This window comes from Chelon labrosus, assembly GCF_963514085.1.
Source record: "Chelon labrosus genome assembly, chromosome: 17".
Lineage (NCBI taxonomy): Eukaryota > Metazoa > Chordata > Actinopteri > Mugiliformes > Mugilidae > Chelon > Chelon labrosus.
The window spans coordinates 10,384,895-10,399,411 of NC_140350.1; the positions used below are offsets into that span (position 1 = coordinate 10,384,895).

The 14,517-nt window shown below is 42.2% G+C and overlaps 1 protein-coding gene across 1 annotated transcript in view; it reads left to right on the plus strand.

Annotated features, from left to right (window-relative positions):
- robo3 (roundabout, axon guidance receptor, homolog 3) overlaps positions 1 to 7,509 on the plus strand; it is a gene marked incomplete at its 5' end in the record, with an annotated part of 150,698 nt that extends 143,189 nt beyond the window's left edge. Inside the window, 5 exons of the mRNA XM_084564084.1 lie at positions 361 to 557; positions 685 to 792; positions 1,423 to 1,590; positions 3,250 to 3,392; positions 6,583 to 7,509. Of these exons, the coding sequence (XP_084420210.1) occupies positions 361 to 557; positions 685 to 792; positions 1,423 to 1,590; positions 3,250 to 3,392; positions 6,583 to 6,594 (628 nt within the window). The 3' untranslated portion in view covers positions 6,595 to 7,509. The remainder of the gene's footprint in view (positions 1 to 360; positions 558 to 684; positions 793 to 1,422; positions 1,591 to 3,249; positions 3,393 to 6,582) is intronic.
- Between the last annotated feature and the right edge of the window lie 7,008 nt (positions 7,510 to 14,517).

Below are 14,517 nucleotides of genomic sequence, written 5' to 3' on the forward strand. Positions count from 1 at the left end.
TATAAGGTCTGACAGGCCCTTAGTGGATTATGTGTATCTTATTTGCTTTCTCATATTTGAGTCATGCCTTTTAATTTTAATATATATTTTTTTTTTGTAATTTGGCCCTGTCACTGCCAGCGTTATCAAATACACAATAAAAGCTGTTGTTTTGCTTTCACAGCTTTTTCTCTCAATCATTTTCTCCTACCGGGGCACAACCACACACATGCATCTAACTTATTATGTTCCAGTAACAGTTGTTAGCGAGAGGTTGAGGGTTAAATTATCCACGTAAATAAGAGCGAGGCAGAGAACATAGCTGCTGATTGCGTTGATTTGCACTCTCCAGTAACACGTTGCCCTTACTTCCCATAGCAGAAGGTTACCCTGCGGTCCGGTGCCAGTTCCCCAGGCACCCAGCCCGCCGCTCACCCAGTCCAACCCCAGCCTCTCCGGCCAACAGCATCACGGCTCATCAGAGGTTGGCACGCTGCAGTGCCAAAGTCCTGACCATCGCTGCCTCCACAGCCAGGGGGCCGCTCTGAATGAAGACAATGTCAGCACAACCACACCTGGTAAAGTGACGGGTGTACTCAGGCGCGCCGCCCTGACTCAAACAAAGGAATGCAGAATATGATTTGTAATTTAAGTGATTCTTGTGTATCAATCAATCGTTTTTTTTTTTTCACGTTTCCCCTGCAGTGCACTGCCGCTCGTCCCCAGCAGACTCGTGCACTCCTCCCAACCAAAAATCAAGAGTGAAAAAAAAGGTGTCCAAGAGCTCAGCATACAGAAGAGACATACAAGGAGGTGAGTTGATTTAAAGACGCTGCTTTTCATTATCTACATTTTGTCAAATTCACCGTGTCCTTGGCCAAACTGGGAGCAGTTCATTATTAGAATAATGGGAAGACTGCACACACAACACAATGACAGTGTCAAGGTGCGTTCATTCATCACACAGTATATACCCAGCAGCTTTAAATGCAGCTCTTGTTCTTTGTCAGCGCACAAACACCCAACACCATTTGTTGTGAAGCTAACCTTCCTGATTATGGGTTTATGTCATAATCTTAGTTTACAGACTTTTTATTTCCAGCACATGCCGTATGTTTACCCGATAAGCACGGAAATGTAAATCCATAATCTTGAAACTAGCCACACGCGGCTGCATGTGACTTGCACACCAGAATACTCATTTTGACAAACAGCAGGTTGGCGGTAATTTAGGTTTGCTCATTTGCTGGAGGAAAACAGCTGGAAGTATGTTCTCTTAATTATGTGGAGCAAAAACAGGACAAACAAAAAGAAGCTCTTTTTTTCATGGTGAAATAAAACTAGTCTTTAATACAAACGCAACGCTAAAGCATCCTCTGAAAGCACAAGGAAAACTTCTCTTCCTTACATTCCAAACATTCTTGGTGCATGGTTTTTCTCCAGACCTGCCCCCACCTCCGGAGCCGCCACCGGACGAGGGAAGGCTGCAGGGCCCCCAGGGGTGCGCGGAGGCCAACGGCGTGGCAAACAGCACTCCGTCCTCCCTGGAGAGGAGCGAGTACAGCAGCAACAGTCACCAGAGGAAAGGCTCGGGACAAAGACACGGCGACAGTGAGACACTGCTTTTCTGAGTGTGGCATTTCAGTCTTTAATATTAGAAGAATCAAATTTAGGACACAGAGTGCATGCGTTGTGAAATATTTATTCCTTGCACAGATTGGAAATTAAATGTGCTAATTCTCTAAATAGAGAAAAATCTAAAGCATATTGTTGTATCCATCTCTATTCTTGAATCATTTCCTACTTCTGCATTGCAGTATTTTCTCCTCCAGTGACTTGGACAACATGAAACTGTTGACCATAACTGAGAACACAGGTTGCATACTGTCTTCTGAAGCAGAAAACCACAGGTTTTAAAGAGAAAATTAAAATAGTCGTCCCAGAGGGCAGTCACACCTAATGACCATACCCAGCTCTAGAATTGATATTGATCTCAGCAGCTGCAACTGCAATTCATCCTCTGCCCACACCCACATTTGCACTCAGCCTTCTTCTCTGCATCAGCTCCACGCTTGAAAATCCAGTATTTTACATCTTGCGTGTGATGCAAGACGACAGAGAGACAGTAAATTAAACTCCTGCGATGTCCCGATCAAGTTGTTTTGCCCCCGATCTGATACCGATCTTTTAGTATTCAGTATCGCCCGTTCCGAGTCCCGATCCGATCTTAAATAAACAAAATTTCCTCCCCTGGAGATTCATAAAGGCTTTTCTTATATAAGTTTCTATTCCCCTTGATCACGTACGCACCATGCGACGCTACTCTAGAACTGTCTAGAGAAGCACTGTCCAAACTAATGTACCGAGGAAGGAGAGAGTAGCTCGTACCTTGGCTCTAAAAGCTCCAATAAACAATAAATATGCGTGTTCTCTACTCCAGAAATTGGCTGATCATCCAACGCCATCATTTTTTTTGCCTTGATGCTAGCCAACTGCCGTTAAAACAGAAGATGAAGATGTTTTTGCGCTACAAGGGACGTTGTTTTGGTTTATAGCAGACCTCAAATAAATAACTACAAAAGATCAGGCTTGGCTGAAGCGCCGGTACCGATCCGATCTTTTAAAAAAAATGCCCATAATGGGCCCTGATACCGACTTCCCATACTAATTAGGAGATCATTAGCTCCTGCTACAGTAGGTGTCTACCTAGATGACATTTTGCCATGTGACACAAACACACAGAAACACTCACAAGGTAAAAACATGGATCATCTACCTCAGTGAGTCCACTTTCGTCGACCCCGTCCATTACATATTCATTTCAGATTATTTCATTATTCATTCATGAATTCATTATTTAACAAATAATGGATGAAATGGTTGTTTTATCAATATTTAATAGCTTTTGTAAGTGTAGTACAGAAGTACTAGTTGCAGAAGCTGTTTAAAATCATTCATCCCAATTCAGCAATTCTATCACTTAGCAACCATTTATCCGTTTTTTAGCCGCCTTTTTACTTACCTGACTATTTTAACTTTCCACCTATTTAATTTTTTGTCACTCACTTGGTCTTGAAGAAATCAGAAATGTATACCCGAAGACCAAGCTGAGAGACAAAACCAGATGCATTGCTAAATTTAAAAAATGGCTGCATAAATCAGCAAGGGGGTGTAGGTCCAACAACGACATGAACCTTGGTTTTCATCAAGACACTGCGCTGCCTTTTCACTGTTAATCCTCCCTTCTCTCTTCATTTCACCCATCTGCAGACGAGGAGATGATGCCGTACATGAGTAAGGCCGGATACCTCTCCAGGGGTCAGATATCGAGTAACTGCTCGACCACAGGAAGCTCCTCGTCCAGAGGTTCTACGGGCTCCCGGGGCCTCAACTCAGCCAGGAAACACAACGAGGTATAACTCAGCTCTGCTAAAGGGTTTATCACTGAGGCTTTGAGCGTAAAATAAAATAAACTTTCTCTTTTCCCCTCAAATGATTTTTAATAATTGATGCAAAGATATTCATGGGCATGGGAAGGAAGCCCATTCCCGCCACGGAGAGGTTCACTCTTATCTACATGACATTACTTAGAACACAATCTCATACGTGCGGGCGCATGACGATAGTGAGAGTTTCTACATCCACACAACACACACACACACACACACACACACACACATACACCATTCTCTTATATACACAGATCTACCATTATCATCTACTCAGAAGGCTTTACAGTAAGTAACAGCGTTAGGCGCACACGCCCACTGCTCTCTCTGGAGTGCACTTTTGAGAGCACACTTCACTGTGGGAGCGCTCCTTTAAATGCACCACCTGCAGGCTTGCTCCCGACGAGTCACTGTCTTTTATGGCGAGCAAGCTGCGCCAGCTGAATGGAGAGCTCTGCGGGCGTTTCATGCTCGTGGAACAACACTTACGGTGTTTGACATTATGTTGGCAGGCTGCAGGCTGCAGGAGCCAAATCTCAAGGAAGGGAAGCTCATTTTAAGTCGGAATCTGAACCGAAAACAGTGTTTTTAGAATTTATCCTTAAAGTGACTAATTCATTTGATTTGTCATAATGAATTTCTGGCGGCCAACTCAGGGCCTGTTCAGACGGCGCATTAAGATCCCATCTGGGCGATCCGATCCGATCCACATTCCGTTGATAGTGTGAATGCAATGCGTCCTGAGTCGCACTAAAGACGGCCTATACCCAGCAGGGGTGCTCCTGCCTGATTCATTCATAAAAAAACACAGCTAGATCTTAATGCACGGTCTGAACAGGCACTTATATAGGCGTAGATTTATAAGAAGTGGTTACGGTGGTGTAGCTTTGATGTTTTCTTTTAGTGCCGTAGTTGTTAAGTTTAATCCTGTAACCTGAGGCATCACCATAAAGCCGGCTGTGTGAGGAGACAGAGAAAGGATGGCCGTGTCACGGGTCAGTCCTCAACACACATCTGACATGGGAATGTAGCAAAGCAACTTGTAAAAGTGACGCGTAACGTAACACAATTGCTCTTTTCACTCATCTCATGCTACCCCGGGTCACCCCCCTGCAGAGCGGTAAAGAACACCTCAGCTCCCCCCTGCTTGCCCCTAACTGACCCTTGACGGCCTTTTCACACCTTCCCGGGGCACATGAAAGCGTGAACCTCCTTAGCAATAAAGTTCGGAGTGTTTCTTCAGGAAGCCTGGATTAGGTTACCTCTTCCTCATGTGGTGTTCCTGGCTGCTTATCTTCTGGCCTTTGACCCAGGCGGTCAGTCTAGGACGGGGGAGGGGGGCGGTTCTTGGGCCTGTTGCATCTGCTCCGAGGCCGGGGACTAAATCCTCCAAGTATAACACAGTTTTTTTGTCTTATTTACAACATTGACTCAATTTGCAATTCATGTGTTTCTGAATACTTTAGACTTGGACTTTATTGATCCACAAGGAAAATTGCACATAAAAAAAAAATAATAATAATAAAAAATAAAATAAAACACTCTTGAAAACCACTAGTAAAAAGAAAAATAGGTGTAAGATAGTTCAATTAAATAAATAAAATAAGCAAAAATGTACAAGATTTGCATACGTACAAATGTACATATGTCATGTTTTCTGTCATGGTTTCTGTTTATTGTATGTTGTTACGTTCTTGGTTTTTCAAAGTCATGGTTAGTGTTTAGTTTTTCTGTTCTGTTTCCTGTTGTGTGTTACTCCATGTCTTTTTTCCTTTTGATTAGATCATTGGTTTCACCTTGTCTTGTTGATTTGTTTCACCTGTGTCTCGTCACCCCTCTGTTCCTCATGTGTGTATATATAGCCCTGCCTTCCCCTTTGTTCCTTGTCGCGTCATACTGTTTGTCTACCATGTCCGTGTCTCATGCCATAGTTTTTTCACGTCTATCCATGCCATAGAAGTTTCATGTCTTATTCTAGTTTTTCATAGTTTTGGTTTTTGGCTTTCCTGCCACCTCGGCAGTGCTTTTGGTTTTGTTAGCTTTGGTCTTTTTTTTAATTTTTTTTATTAAATATCTTTTTCGCCCACTCCTGCCTCTGAGTCCTACATTTGGGTCCGAACCTCCCATCCCCGCAACCCAACGTGACAGAATGACACGACCACGAATGGACCCAGCAGACTTTGTTCTTTTTGACGAGGAGGAGGACAAACGGCGAGATGTTGCAAATTATCTGGAAAAACACGAACAGAAAAACCAAGAACTTAACAAAATACAATAAACAGAAACCATGACGACATAAAATAGAGAAAGAAGTAAATATACACTATATACGTAGGAAGAATAAATAGGGTGCAGTAATATGGATGGAGCAGCACTGACATGAGTAAGATGGAGTTATCTGTTACAGGAAGGTGAGTCGTTGCACAGCTGGATTGAGAATGGCATGAATGATTTCCCATAGCGTTCGCTGTGGGAGCGGAGCTGGATGAGTCAATTTTATTTATCCTTTCGAGGAAATTGCTGCGGTTGCTCCCGTAAAGCCACAGTTGCAAGTGAAATAAAGACAGAATAAAATGACAACATAAAAAAAATCAAAAATGTAAGATGCATAAAAGCTAAATATTTCGCAAAGTATTTCAAATTTGCAGAGGATGGTCACATTAAATCATCAAACAGCAGAGTCCTTTGCTTGAAAGCGGCTCGGCGTCCTCACGGTGGAACGCAGTGGAAATGTCAAGAAGCATTTAACAGGCCCCACTCGCCGCCGTATAAAAACGTGCAATTCTGGTCATTACTAGGAAATGGGACCCAGATTGAGAGGAAATGGGCTGAGGTTCTTGCCACCGACAGCATAGCAGTCAAGATAAAATTGACTCAATCTTCATGATGTGAATTAAATTGAGCAAGTGTGACTCTAAACCACGGCCAGTCTGTGTGCGTCTATATGAGTCCAGTTCATTGGTTCGGAGTGTCTCTTTGAGAGTTTTCATTTTGCTTTAATTTAGCAAAAATCTCAAGTTTAAGTCGCCAGCTTTAGGGTCAGAGGTTTTAGTCCTGTGTCTGGGGAGCACGGCGGTGCATGGAACTGAGTACATGAGAAGATTTTATTTCATTAGCATGAATCTGCGCTAATGTGATGTTTGTCTCTTTTCAGGAAATGAGATAAGGACAGCGGTAATTCTGCCAGTGGACCATCGTCATCTTCCCAACGTGATAAAATGAGCTTAACAGGAGGAAGAGGAGGAGGAGGAGGAGGAGTCGAGGGCTGTAGGGACTCATTGCCATGGCATTGCTGTGAAAGAAAGAACAATGGACTTTTACATCCATCCTGTTTTTCGGTATTACTATCATTATTTAAGAACTACCCAGTTCAAACCTCTCCCATGATTTGTAAATACCTGTGTCTGTGCTGTTCTTTTGTGGCCTCTGGATACAGGGAAAGAGACGTATATTGTATTTATGAGGATAAAAAAGTAAAAGAAAAAAAATCACACGTTTAAAAAAAAAAACAACAAAAAAAACAGTCTGTTGTAAAACATACAAACATGTCTTCTTGAATGTGCCAACTTTTTTTTTTTTTGTCAAAATGTATACTTTTTGGAAAAGCATTAACTACTGTTGCACTCTTGTTGTGATGGCAAAACAACAGAAAATACGAAGCACAAAGTGTGTTTGCTGGTCGAGAGGGGAGGTCGGAAAAAAGCCAAAACGAGCGGGTTCTCGCTCCCCCGGAAGGACGCCTCTGCCCCCCCCCCGCCTCCCTCCCCCGAGCGCTTCCCCACCGGGATCCCTGCACCCGCGTAGTCCGCTAAGAATGTCATACTTTTCTATGTTTCCTCCGGTTCCTCTGCAGCAATGTGTTCCAGTGTGCCAGCAGACATACAGGCTTTATGAAAGTTTGATTGTAACCCCTCCCCCTCCGGCTGCCCTCCCCTTGTCCGTCTGAGAGACTCTTTGCTGCAGTTGTGAGATAAAGTTTGCATATACTCCCTCTAAAACGAACGGAAAAAAAAAATGTCTGTGGACTGAATTTTTTGTACTCTTGTTGTTTTGTAAATGTACAATAAAATACATTTGCTGATCTGCGCCTGCACGCTTTCTTTTGAAGCCGATTTCCAGTTTTACAGTGAATTGCACCGCCTCTGTGCTGTGTATGATCAGTTTTTTGGGTCTTTTTTTACCATGCCTTTCTGTTTTCTTTTATCTGGGACGCTACGTTACACTGATGAAAATGATGAAATCCACTAGCAGGCCTTTCGAAAACCCAGACGATGAGCACTTACACTGATTACACTGAAAAACCGTAAGAGAACATGCAAAAGAATACATTTTTTGTGTTTGTTTCTTGGGTGAGCTCAGGGCATTGAAAGATTTCTTGCAGATTTCTGGAGGCTCAACAGAAACCGAGAGGGCAGCGCAGTCCATTGTGGGCTATGAGTTGCAGTATTTTTACATTCAGAAGTGCTTGTTATTCCTTTTCTTGAAGTCAATAACAGTCCCGCAATCGTGAGGCCAAACAGCTCCATTATCCAAATGATACTCAGTTTGATCCGTCCATTATGAAATTATATAAACTTGGCACAGCTCTCCAGTATGTCAACAGTCTGATCAAGTGATTTTAAGTGGTTTTTAGAAACTCTAAACTTAAAGACTTGCAAACATCAGAAAGGCCCCAGGCCTGGATTCAAACCCAGAACCTTCTTGCTGTGTGGCATCAGTGCTAACCACCGCCCACAACATGTGACCGTCAACAGTGCTTTGTAATTTAAATCATAATAATTTCTGACCATCTTGTGACAATACAGTGTTCTGCTGGGAAACCTTTGGACCTGGCATTCATGTGGATGTTACATAGACATGTACCACACACCTAGACCAGACCAGGCACCCCCACCCCATAGCAATGACACTCCTTGATGGCAGCAGCCATCCCCAGCAGGATGCAGCCTGACACAGGCACACACACACAAAAAACAGTTTAGGAACAACTCAAAAAAACATGAAGAACAGCACAAGGTGTTGACCTGGCCTCCAAATTCACTAGATCCCAAACTGATCAAGTATCTGTGGGATGATCCACAGAGGCCCCTCCTCTCAACCCATAGGACCCAAAGGACCCCACTAACAACATCCTTGTTTCCAGACACCACAGGACACCCTCAGAAGGCCCATGTCCATTCTCTGATGAATCACAACTGTTTTGGAGGCACAAGAGAGACCTACACAATATTAGGAAGCTGGTCATAATGTTATGCCTGATAGGTGTAAATTCCCTTTGCAATAAGGGAATAAATACCCAGTCCTCATTCTATGAAAAAATGCTTTTAAGCTGCTTTTTTTATGTGAGCCTATCAATATCAAAGGCAAAATACAAATTAACAACAATGGACAATATGACAAATTCATAAATACAAATACATACATACATATACAGTCCTGCTCACCATTATTGGCACCCATGAAGTTTAAGTACATAATGTGGAATATCGTCTGAACAAAAATTAATCATGTGAAACATTTCTTTTCTATAGAGAACTCGTGTTTGATACAAAAGAGCAAATGATAAACAACAATTTAAAACAATAAACAATGGGAGGAAAAAATAGAAAAACTTAAAGCTTGCTGTGTCACTGGTATTGGCACCCTTTGCTGTAAATCAGTATGGAAACACATTGTGACTCACCTGTGGTAAATCACAAATGAGAATCACCTGTGATAAATTGTCTGTGCCCATGTGACATGAATTAGCCAATGAATGATGACTTCCGTGTTTTAAAAAGCCATCTGTTATCCCCTGTTCCTTTGTCACAATGGTGAAGACAAAGGAGCTGTCTGAGGACATCAGAAGTGCAATAATTAGCAAACACAATACCTCCAAAGGGTATAAGGCCATCTCCAAAGACCTTGGTATCCCTGTTTCAAAAGTGCGTAATGTTATTAAGAAGTTTGCCAAGCATGGAACTGTCAAGAACCTCCCTGGACGTGGGGGGGAAGAGAAAAATTGATGAGAGAAGTCTTCGAAGGTTTGTGCGAATGGTGGAAAAAACACCACGTCAAACATCCACAGACCTGAAGGCCAACCTGGAACAGTCTGGGGTCATGGTTTCAACAAGTACCAAACACCGCACACTAAACCAAACAGGGTTTCATGGGGGAAGGCCAAGGAAGACACCATTGCTGAGGAAAAGACATAAAAAGGAACGACTAATCTTTGCCAAAGAGTACCTGGACAAACCACAATCCTTCTGGGAAAATGTTCTGTGGACAGATGAAACAAAAATAGAGCTTTTTGGCAATGCACACCAACAGTTTGTTTACGGACGGCGCAATGAAGCCTACAAGGAAAAGAACACCCTACCAACAGTTAAGCATGGTGGAGGATCCATAATGCTGTGGGGCTGCTTTGCTGCATCTGGTACTGGAGGCCTTGACCGTATCACAGGACTCATGAAATCAGAATTATCAAGAGATTTTAGAGCGAAATGTCCTACCCAGTGTAAGAAAACTTGGTTTGAGTCGAAGATCATGGGTCCTCCAGCAAGACAAAGACCCAAAGCACACATCCAAAAGCACGCAGGAATGGTTGAAGAGGAAGAGGAAAGGTTTTAAAATGGCCAGCAATGAGTCCTGATCTCAATCCGATTGAAAATCTTTGGTATGAGCTGAAATCTGCCATTGGGGAAAAGAAACCTGCAAACGTTCAAGAGCTTGAACAATTTGCAAAGAAAGAGTAGGAGAAAATACCAGCTGAGAAGTGCAAGAAGCTTATAGATGGCTACAAGAAACATTTGGAGGCTGTCATGACTGCCAAAGGGTGTGCAACCAAATATTAAAGAGGGGTGCCATTATTGCTGCACATGCTGTTTTTTCTATTTCTTTGAAATAACAATATGTAAGTTGAAAAAGCAATGTTCTTTGTTAAATTACTTTGGACCTCCAATTAGGAGATCCTGATGATATAAATTTGGTACATTTCCATTTATTTCTGAAGATATTGTAGAGGTTATGCAAAAAATGAAGGGGTGCCAATAATGGTGAGCAGGACTGTATATCCATATAATATATCCATAGGATGGAAACAACGGTCGCATAGCAACTCAAGACATTTATCCACTATGTAGGTGAGCATGTCCCCTTGTCGAGGATCAGGTGAAGACATTATGAGCTGCAGAAACTGGAAGTCAGATTTCTATAAGCCTGATTACACATTAAATGAACCTCCATCTGCATAATCAAACCAGGAAATTGTGGAGAAATTGCGACGGCATGGAGCTCATGAGCGACAGCGTACCACCTCATCTGTTAAAACAGTCCCACATTTACGTCACGGCTTGTCTGGCTGTCAGCGGGACTGACACACCGACTCTTGATAATTTCACAGCAGACAAACGCAGCAAAACACGCTGGAGAACATTACATCATTCAGGAAAACTTGCAGTCTACATGATCCTAAACATGCAGCCAAAGCAATCCAATGGCATTTAAAGGTGTAGCAGTGGAACATCCTTAACTCAATCGGTTGAGATCTCTGAAGTCCACCAGACTGAAGGCAAAGAAGAAGAGCTGAACGTGTCTGCAGTGACGGTCAAGGAGACCATCACCAGGGAAGCATCTGCTGATGTTTGTGTTTGACTGCAAATGAAGTTCAAATGTGTTACTTTTGTTCTAACTTCTGGTGCATTTGTCTAATCACCTTTAGACGCCTAAACCTTTTATATCATGTGTTTAAACAGTTAAATCCCCATTTTTTTCTTTTTCTATACTGATTAATCCTGAGACCTGACACTTTAATTGTAGTGTTCATTATCTGATTTCAAATTCAGAGCACATAATCACATAAAGACACGAGCAGCAAACAGGAAAGTCTACTGCGCGGACGTGTCCAGGGGCCACGAAAAAGGGATGGATGTTGCAGAGACATGTGAAATAAGGTTTGAATTTTTGAACGGGCCTCGGAGGAGTGTGAAAAGCTAAAAGCATAAAACTATAATGTTTTGGGATTTTTTTATTTTTTTTCTCTCCGTTCTCTTGTATTTCGCAGCAATTCTTATAGGATTTCCCTAAATCCATGCAGCACTACATCCAGGTCTGATATTCTTCTTGACATACAGTAGGTGATCCACAAGGTGAAAGACTTGTGCAAGTCTGATTCAACACATCTGACAACTAAACTTCTTGTAGTCTTCAACTCCCACGCCACACTTTGGAGCCAGACTCTGCTGTATGTGAATGAACAAAAGGTGCCTTTTTTTTTTTTTTTTGTTGAAGTTCTGTTTACTTCTCATTCTCCTAATGCCTCATCCTTCGTCCATCTTCTCAGCGCATTGCACCTGGGTGAGTGTTGTACGTGCCGGGGAGCGTGAAATTGGCAGAGCCCTCTGCTCTGGGTGCAACACACACTCCCTCCTGCTGTCCACCTGAGACAAGGCATGCATTACCCTCCGGTGCTCTACAGATGCTTGCAGTATCTTAGCCTGCACAAAATAGGCTCAGACTGCACTCACCTGCATCCGCGCAGCCGAAAGGGGCACGATAAGATGCTGCAGCACAGCTTTGTTGTAGTCCACCTATAGAGACTGCAACAGACAGCAAACATAAAGAATTTAAGACACGCTTTCAGACACACTGACACAATAACCCACACACAGTTACAGTATATTATTGTTTTAGTGTGAAAAAAATACAAACCTCCCAGGGGTGAAGTTGTTGAGGTGGCTTTATTTCATGCTGTCACTAAAAATACATTGGATTTAATTAAAAAATATGCAGAGAGAGCTTCTGCTCAGACCATAAAAATTGATAAATAAATGGATAAGCTAGGACAATTATCTTGTATTTTTTTGTATATAGTTGTATTTATTTTATTTTTATCTACTACACCTGTTTTCTGTCTTCACTAGTGTTTTTCTTCCTTTTTCTTATGTGCAACTTAGCTACTGTGACCAAGCAATTCCGCCTGTGGATCAATAAAGTCCATCTAAGTCCAATTCTAGAGTGTTTTATAAACTGATTCTACACATGCAGTCAACAAGTCCATGCTTTATCCCTCTGATACAACCCGTGGGGTGCTTCATGAATCAGCACCCTTGGAGCCTCTGTTCAGTTAGTGTTAGGGTGAGCGACGTGGTTAGGTTTCAGGAACAAATGACGCTCTGGATTAAACCACGCGACTAGATGAGGGGATGTTTATCGTGGGAGGATACATTTGATTGTTTGAGAGGAAATAGCAGCAGGGTTTGGTCCAGTCTGACAGTAATTTCTAAAGATCCATCCAATGTTCCAGTAAGACATAAGACATGTTTAAGACATAAGACATGTTTATTAATCCCACATATGGGAAATTACCTTGTCGGTAAAGTAGTTTCAAATACTTACATTTCAGATTTTACATCAAAACACGTGATACACTTATAAAATGGACAGTAATGGATTAAGTAGATTAGAAATTCTGAAAATGTAATGGTGAAAATATGAACTTGGACTAGTGTGGCAGAACCGCTGCTTCTTTTTTTCTGCTTTCTTTAGTAAATCATGTCAGATTCAGTCTCAAACATTAAGCCTTGGTTGCAAACAGCTGAACTAATCTACCACTTCGTACAGGAAGTAGTTGAGCTCCACCTCATCTAGCTACAGCAGCAACATTAACATTTGTATCAGCAAAACAAGTATCTTTTATCTACTGGCTGATGACATGCCTTTTGGCTAAATGGGATTCTGAATGTAGGACAATATTGATCAATTGCTCTAAATGTTTGCTTCTAGTTGGAGGAATGAGAGTAAATGCAACTCAAAGGACACACAAGAAGTTTTTCAGGGACGCCTGACAAATGTTCAATTTATCTGCTGAATAGCTTATCTGTTCATGTTGATTTTAGGCCAAAACACAAATTGGATGTTTTGTTTTTTGTTTGTTTTTTTTAAATCACAATTTATTTTCTCAAAGGATTAAAAATGGCTTATCAGACACAGTGAATGGGACCGTTTGGGACTGATGCAGCACTAATCTCAATAGGTCAAAGACTACGTTTAGTTTGGGCCACCCTTAAAATGATCAGATAGAAATGCAAAGCAATTAGATGCTCCACTAAACCAGACCTTTTATTTCTATTCCATTTTGCTCAAGCAACTCAAATCATATAATGCAATTTTTTCCCCCCAGTTTCAAGTCACTGCCTTGGCACTGAAACTACGTACCCTTGTGTGTCCTTCCAGGGTTGTGTACTATGTTAGCAGGTTGTTAGCCTTCATGAGCTCTGCTATCAGTGCGCCTGTGGAATGGAAAAAACAAACCGGGGGAAAGGACAGCAGATAAGATCGGAAAAGATTTACGTTACTGACCTTCTACGGAGTGACCCAACACCCCCTTACCCTCTTCATGCCCCCCTAGACTTCCCTCTATCCTCCCATCTCTGCCTTCTTTTCTCTCTCCCTCTGCTATAAATCACCTCACTCATTCATTAGGCTGGTGTCAGGGCAGGAACGCCCACCAGGCCTGGAGGTAGAGGGGCCGGCGGCCCGAGAGGAGAGGAGATAGACAGAAAAGCGAAGGATGAAAAGAAAGGGGACGGTGTCGTTCAAAGCCCTCGTTTCAAAATGCAACACACCAATTTCCATGTTAATTTGCTGCGTGACAGGGGAGATGGATGTTTGTGACTTTTTGGCTGATGTGATGCATTCATAGAGGAGCTCAAATTAAGCCATTATATATACAAGCAGGACGTAAATTATTCTGTGGCTTGTTGGGTCACAGGATGCTACAAAACGATCAGTATTTCCTCATGTATTTATAATGGTTCAGTTGTTCATAAGACAGTAAACCGTTCACTGTGAACAGTGGAAGCTAATATAACGGCAAGCCGGAAAGAAAAGGATAGAAACATTTCCAGATGATTTTAGAGTTGTTGTGTTTTTATAGAGAAAACAACGAGATGAAAGAAAGAAACCCACATGCATCGGAGTGAGGATGATTCTGCAAAGTGAGGAGATTTGGCTTGTCCTCACTTCTTTACGAGGCCGTTTGAGGACTAAAACTCGGTTTTAGAGTAAAGGTTACAATTAGGATATGGTTAGGTTTGGGGTAAGGGTTAGG